We start from the raw sequence: 7,805 nt of genomic DNA, 5'->3' as shown, positions 1-7,805 counted from the left end.
AAAGAGAAAAATAGCCGTTGTAGATGCTTCTTCCCTCGTAGATTTGACAAATGTTGTGTAGGATACAGAATGGGCTTTTAGTGTGCACTGTCATTATGACCCATCTGTTCATGATGCTTATATTACAAAATTTATAAATCATGTGTGGTTCTTTGACAGTGGTGCAGTAACAAAACACATTACGTCTCATCATGATTTGTTTACTTCTCTTGATATCGTTCTAATCAACCCCCCCCCCCCCCCCCCCCCCCAATCGTACTAGCATGGCTTGGGCGTGTGAGTTGGCTGTCATGTGTGGCACTTCTCCATAGTGGCAGCATGCAAAAACAACCACGTGGAGCTCACTTCAGTCGTTTTAATATAGACTAGATAGATTAGTGTGGCTATTCATTGTTTGCACGTTGTTCTTAGATTGCTATTCATTGGCGCTGCAAGGAACCAAGCCGGTTGAAGGCAATGTTGAGGCGTGGCAAGGAGGGGGGCGGAATCCCTCCCCCCATTATATATGTATATGTATATGTATAGATATAGAGATAGAATATAGATATAGATATTTGTCTCCATATTCAAGCTCACATAATTGTTCTGGTCACAAGGTATGGTTTCCTTTTTGTGTAAAAAAGTACGTGTATGGATGCATGAGCTTCTTAGGTTTGTTTTCTATTTTATTTTATGTATTTATTTTTACCATCGGCGACTGAAGGTAGTAGGGAGAAACTTTATACATATCATAAATTGCAACTGAACATTGCTGCACATTACACCCTCAAGGGGAAACGGGGGGAACAACCTCCCCAATGGGGAAGGAGGATACACCCATCGTATAAGCAGCCTGTGAGCCTCCTCCAATGCTCAACCTTCGGGTTACATCACTTATAAGTCACTAAGACCTCACCAGTGGAGCTACGCTTCTTGGGTAAGCTCTGTTTTTTATTGACAATAACTATACATTGCTTAATGAAGAGCTGGGCTTTGCCTCTATGAATATAAGGCAAAAGCTCCCAATGTGTATGCCTCTATAGGTCACACGGTTCAAGGTAGTAAGTGGGATGTCCACCAGGGGAGGAAGAGGGCTTGATGCAAACTATGGAAGAGGGATCACCTCCACTTTCCTTTGCCTCATTACACTTACTCAGGTAGAATGACAAGGCCTTTTCTGTGTACTTGCCACACTCTTCTATGCCCTTATTGATGAGCTCGTCTGCTTTCTCGGTCTCGCCGTTGAAGTGGGTTGACAAGCGCACAAGGTCCTCTTGGAACTCATTTAGTTTGCTCTCATTTTGCTCCATGTCGGCAGCCCCATCTTTTGTGATCTCTGGGAGGGTCACTGCCACACCAGACAATGGAGGGCAATTAATCATTGAATGTGATGATGATGCATTTTAGTTGAGAGAGAGAGAGAGTACATGGGCAATCTTTCCTTGGTGTGCTTCTTGAGGCGACTACAGTTTCAAAGGTGGCAGCCCAAGCATCTCTTTTGGTGAGAAAGTCTGAGTTGAGGTTGAAGAGCTTCTTAACTGTTGCTGGGATAGAAGAGTGCTCAAATTGAGAGGATGCCATGGGTCCACTTGGTGTGTGAATAACTGCAACACATCCACAAAGACACACACATGACAACATAAGCAACACATTAACGGGGCTTTGGTTAAATATCAGGGAGCTTGCAATCGTGGCAAGAAGCTCCCAGCCACGGTCTCCAATCACCCACAACAGCTGATATCCGGTTGACCAACAAAGATACTCACATATCCCAAAGAAGATGCACACATTAGGACATTTAAGCTTAAGCCCAAGTGATCAAGGTTGTGTGAATGCACGGGTGCGTATGTGTGTGCACAAACGCGTACTGGCATAAATTGGGCCTGTTGGTTATCTTCTTTTCCAAGCACAAGAAGATTTATAAATTTTCTCATGTAGGAAAACAGAGTCTTTTTCAGTGTTTTTCATACAATGCATAACGTCATGAGCTTCTGCTCGAGAGGCACCGCATACCTAGCTAGGTATGATTGGGGGCAAGAGACCCCCTCCCCCCCCCCCCCCCAATCGTACTAGCTAGGTATGCGGTACCTCCCTCACAGAAGCTCATGACGTTGAGGTAAGTCACAATGTGGGAATTGTTGTGAGAATTTGTCCAAAACTTCTTTTGAAAACTCCTTGAAGTCTGCCGGTTTTCTGTGAACACTGGTAATTACTACTATATAACCATCTTTTATGGTGAACAAGTTGCAAATGCTTCTTCTGTAGTGGTAGTATTTCTCCTTTCCTTTTGTGGGTTTCGGTACCTATCTCCACACATACACCTTTAAATTCTTGGGGCTTGAAAGGATTAGCTTTGCTTCTGTCACTCTTGTTGTGAAGGGGGTATATGTAAGCTTGCATTATGTGTACACACAATTAAATGAGTTGCTGGTTAAGAGAGTTCAGCATTTACTTGTCTTCTTATTGATCCACGGAGACACCATAATGGTGGGCACACGAACACCCAGGCGGTCAAAGTTGAAGAAGTAAGGAGCTGGGCCAGCAATTCCGTCAGGGCTAGGAACATTGGAGATGGGAGTAGCAACATGATCAAAGAACCCACCATGCTCATCATAAGTGATGATAAGGAGGGTTTGTTCCCATTGGGGACTACCTCTAAGCGTCTCATACACCTCTTTTACCAGGGCTTGCCCTCTGCTGACATTGTGTGGCGGGTGATCATCATTCGCCGGCGGAATCTCATGGTTGAAATAACGGGGCTCGATCACAACATAGCTGGGGAGGGTTCCCTCTTTAGCATGCTTCTTGAAAGAGAGGCCATATAAGTGGAATTTGTCTATGTACTTTAACTGTCTAAGCCTCCTATAGAAGATTGTAGAGGGGAGACTTTGGAAGTAGATGCCGAAAGAGAGGCCCTCATCATAGAGATTATCAAAGATTGTTCTCTGGGGGAGGCCTCTGAGCAACTCACTTGTGACATTGCTCATGAGGCCATGAGATGTGGCTGAGTGTACATACTGCCGATTGGGTTGAGTGGAGGCGGGCAACGATGCGAACCATTTGTCGAATACAGCGAATTCGTTGAGAAGGGAGGTGTAGATGGGTAGAGCCTCTGGTGGGAAACCACTCATGACTGCCTTGGATAAGCCAGGTGAGGTTGCCTCAGCTTGTTGTGCAAAGCCTCTCATGAGAGGCTTGCTTCCTAAGGTTAGGAGAGTGCTTTTGTCATCATTTGGGTTGATCACACCAAATATCTGCTCTGTTATTGCCTGAAATCCATGGGCTGGGTCTCCAACAACATACTTAGCATCCTTTGAGAAAAAGATTGTTTCATTGTTCACATTAGTTTTATTTTTTGTTTCTGTACCATTGCTATTGCTTAATTCACTTTCCTTGGCATCACTACTTGCTGCACCATGAAGGATTTTGATGTCATTAAATTCTTTGCCTGTCACGCCATCAATTTCCGGATGCAGCTGCATTTGCCATCCAAGCATGTGATCAAAGGACCTATGATGCCATGTAAAACAGGTTCAGAAAAAGCAAAATTTTATTGTGTGTCAATAGCTCTTGAATAAGCCCATGTAAACAGAATTTGACTTTAAAAGCATATTTGACACACCAAAAGTAGCTCTGTGCATTATCACCAGAAGATTTGAAAATTTTCTCATGTAGGAAAGCGGAGTCTTTTGAAGTGTTTTTCATACAATGCATCATAACATCATCAGCTTCTGCTCAAGAGGCACCACATACCTAACTAGGTATGATTGGGGCAGGGGACCACCGCCCCCCCCCAACCGGGCCGGCGGTCCCCTGCCCCCAATCGTACCTAGCTAGGTATGCGATGCCTCCCTCACAGAAACTCATGATGTTGAGGTAAGTAACAATGTTTGTGATTTTGGCCCCCCCCCCCCCCCCCCCCCCCCCCCCCCCCCCCAACCCCAAAAAAAAAGAAATCTTGTTAAGGATGTTACCAGGAGTTAGTTTTATATTATCATGCATTTATTTTTTGAAAAACTGTCAAAACTAGTGAGAGACACCTATTTTTTGTGAGCTATTTTCAGCCTCTAATTTCTCAAATTGATTGCTCTCACCTGTTTTCCATGACAAGCACCACAATGGTTTTGATTGGGCCTGGAATGACATGCTTGTCAGATTGGTTGGATTGCGCACAACCCACTGCAGAAACACAATCATAATCAGCAGATCAAACTTGAGATGGAATGGTCAAGAGTTTGTGCATGTGTGTGTGTGTGTGTGAGAGAGAGAGAGAGAGAGAGAGAGAGAGAGAGAGAGAGAGACTCACTTTTTACATGCAATAAAGGATAGCAAGATCTATGAATGCAGAGAGGATGAATTGCCAATGCTTTGTGAGAGCTCTCTAGAGCTTCTACTTATGCTGCATTGAGCAAAGATATTGGGAGGGGGAACTCTTGATGCAGAAGCAATGTGGGTATAGATACGGGCAAGCCAGTGATTTTGGGGAATTTAATTTTATATCTACTAGCTAGCATGTCCTATGCTAAGCTAAAAATAATTAAGTGAAGGAGGCCTGCTGATTGCTGATTGCTGATTGGAGGTTCGAGTTTTGCTAAGCCTATCCCAATCAATGCCAACTATTGAGCATCAAAAACAGCATATTCTTGCTCTCGCCTTGTACGTTATTTATATTTTTTTAATCAAAATTGAGCCACACAAGCCACAGCAATCGACCATCTCATCAAGCTCGTCGAGTAGTAGTACCACATGGCAAGTAATTCATGATGGAAAGCCTTTATTTCCCTTCCTATTTATAATATCTAGGAGAGCTTGGAGAGGCATTGACTATAAGCATCGTTTTTTTTGGTTTTTTTTTTGGCCTTCCCTTGTAGAAGAAGGGAGAAAGGCATACACACTGATTTCTAATTCTCTATGAAGAATTGCCGCGTGACTCGCAAGTTGCAACGCACGTGTGTGTGTGTGTGTGTGTGTGTGTGTGTGTGTGTGTGAGAGAGAGAGAGAGAGAGAGAGAGAGAGAGAGAGAGAGAGAGAGAGAGAGAGAGAGAAGAAGAAGAGAATGCTAATGTCGTAGGAAACTATCCCAAGAGACCTCAAAGATCTAGCCAACAAGGAGTTGAACTCAAGACCTGTTATTCAAGAGGGAAATGGCATAACAAATCTACCACACTTGGGTGATAGAAAGGTTATAGAGAGCCTCAATACTACCACACTAAGGAGTTCAAATGGGATCAATGGTGGAGCATGTAGATCGTGGGCTGTCGGATTTGGCTATTTAAACTTTCAAATCTATTTTTAGCCCCAAATTTACAAAGCTTTTCGAATTTACAAATGCACATCGAACACATCCCACATGCTCCCGACCGTAGATCCCATTTGAAACACCTCCATGTAAGATAGTGTGGAGGGAGAGAGACTAGCAGTATAGTCAGGCTAAGCCTTGGTGATGAGGCTACTATAGCAGGTGTAGAAAGATTGCAACAAACCAACCTCAAAAAACCTCATTTCAAACCTTTAGAGGAGAAGAGGAGGTCCAAGATTTATCTTCTTGTAATAACCATTGCCGATAGCGCCCCATGGTTGGGCATCAAGGAACACTTGCAAAACAGAGTTAAGCTCCAGCTGGGCTATGGGTATTGATGGCTTACTATGGGAGGTCCTGGGTAAATTCAAATTGGGCCAAATTTATCAACTTGCTTGAATTTATTTTTAGCCCCAAATTTACAAAGCTTTTCGAATTTACAAATGCACATCGAACACATCCCACATGCTCCCAACCGTAGATCCCATTTGAAACACCTCCATGTAAGATAGTGTGGAGGGAGAGAGACTAGCAGTATAGTCAGGCTAAGCCTTGGTGATGAGGCTACTATAGCAGGTGTAGAAAGATTGCAACAAACCTACCTCAAAAAACCTCATTTCAAACCTTTAGAGGAGAAGAGGAGGTCCAAGATTTATCTTCTTGTAATAACCATTGCCGATAGCGCCCCATGGTTGGGCATCAAGGAACTCTTGCAAAACAGAGTTAAGCTCCAGCTGGTCTATGGGTATTGATGGTGAGTGGAGGATATTCTAGCAACAAGGTCAAGAGTTGTTAGATATGCACTATGAAGCGAGCTGTAACAATTTTGAGGCAAAATTTTGGTTGCTGAATCCTCACATCACTTTGGAGCCAAAAAATTCAAATTTGGGTACTTCTTTCCGTTTCACCCAAAAAAACTTTAGAGAGCATGATATTTTTCATAAAATGTGAACAAAGAAAATAGCAAACTTTGAAAATTAAAATGATTACATATATATGATTACCATAAATTAGCATGCTTCATGCTTTGGAGCACATTCAAATTTGAGTACTTTTTATTTTACCAAAAAAATTAAAGAACATTTAATAATTTTCATAAAATGTTTGACACAAGAATGATAGATATTTGATCATTAAATTAATCACACACATTTGATCAACATAAATTAGCATGCTTGATAAAATTTTAGAGAGAGAGAGAGAGAGGCGATACGGCCAAAACTTCTGATAGAGTGAAATATATGAAATGCTTATGAATCATCCTCAAAAAGATATCTAAAGTGGCATCATCTAGATCTAAAACCATGGCTCCTAAATTAAAAAGTGAATCACCATTTGAAGATGTGTTGACTGCATTATCTTCGAATTTGTTATCTTCCATCTCATCATCATCATTATCATGACAATCATCCTCCTTGCTAAGATTAGCGGTGGGATTTTATTCATCTCTCTCTCTCTCTCTCTCTCTCATTGGTCTCCTCCTCATCCAAAGTAGTAGGTGGGAGAGAGAGTCGAAGATTAGTGGCAAAAATGGTTCTTCCTCGAGGTGTTACTAGAACTACAAACCAAAGTTTTGGTCATTGGATTGATGTGATATAGATGATCTGTAGAATAGAACTTCAAAGTGAGTCACATTGGTATTATGGTACAAACAAATAAAGGACGTAAATTTGGTAAACACTCGTCTATTCACAATTGTGTGGCAAAGCTAAGTTGTCATACCTCCCTGTGTGATACACACTAGAGTCCACCATGTAGATTCTATTGTCATGCCGTTTAGACACATTTGCAAACCAATTGCACTCAAAGATGAAGCTATGAAAGGTTTTAAAATCGACCTTTAGTATCCTTTCAATAGTTCCACAGTACCTGGTCTCATCACTATCTATGTCAAAGTTGCTTATTATACCACAATCCATGGTGGTTTCTCGGGGGGGGGGGGGGGGGGGGGGGGGGGTCTTAATAATTATGTGACTATCACATGAGTGCAGCAGAAGGGGTTATTAAATTTTATTTTTTTCACATTTTCACATACAATAGTTTTTTCATAGAATGGAATGGAGAAAAGATTTACAAATTGAATAGAAAAAGGGTGTATTTTATTTGCCAAAAATTTATAGAGAAGGAGTTAAAAAAATAGTCATTGAATGCACGTGATATACACAATTTAGACATAGTGACCCCCCCTGAGGGTTTGACGTTTGTCAATATGACATGGAAAAAAGTATCGACCCCTTAACACTAGAATAGTAACCTGACAGGACATAAAAGTGGCCTTTCATGGTTTTGGGAGAAAATTCCAAAACCATAGTAGATCCACTCATTTTGAAAAAAAATTTCATGAGCTTACAATTCAATAACTACTACATATGGAAAAAATGAGAAACTTGTAATTTTTCTCATCCCTTGGTCACTACAAGCCTCCAAAGTTGATGGACCAGTGCATTTTGCCCAAAACAACAATTTCTTACAGCTGATTGCATATAAATAAGACTGGAGATTTTTGTAGGACATGAGATAAAATGCC

General features: G+C 41.7%; 1 protein-coding gene across 1 annotated transcript; it reads right to left on the bottom strand.

The window, feature by feature from the left end:
- Nucleotides 1-726: 726 nt before the first annotated feature.
- LOC147436200 (non-specific phospholipase C1-like) lies at nucleotides 727-4,518 on the bottom strand. Its single transcript, XM_086488114.1, has 5 exons — nucleotides 4,286-4,518; nucleotides 4,074-4,158; nucleotides 2,432-3,489; nucleotides 1,407-1,583; nucleotides 727-1,327 (listed from the first exon to the last, which is right to left on the bottom strand). Coding segments are annotated over exons 1-5 (1,632 nt in total). The 5' UTR covers nucleotides 4,287-4,518; the 3' UTR covers nucleotides 727-1,016.
- Nucleotides 4,519-7,805: the final 3,287 nt, after the last annotated feature.

Source organism: Adiantum capillus-veneris, chromosome 18 (assembly GCF_014529385.1).
Source record: "Adiantum capillus-veneris isolate H3 chromosome 18, ASM1452938v2, whole genome shotgun sequence".
Classification (NCBI taxonomy): domain Eukaryota; kingdom Viridiplantae; phylum Streptophyta; class Polypodiopsida; order Polypodiales; family Pteridaceae; genus Adiantum; species Adiantum capillus-veneris.
The sequence above is the reverse complement of the archived record's forward strand: the minus strand, read 5'-3'. Positions and strand labels throughout refer to the sequence as shown.

Coding starts and splice junctions, on each gene's coding strand:
- LOC147436200 (XM_086488114.1), bottom strand. Junction 3,490..4,073: donor GTGCTTGTCATGGAAAACAG/GTGAGAGCAATC, acceptor ATGGCATCATAG/GTCCTTTGATCACATGCTTG. Junction 1,584..2,431: donor GTGGATCAATAAGAAGACAA/GTAAATGCTGAA, acceptor GATGTGTTGCAG/TTATTCACACACCAAGTGGA.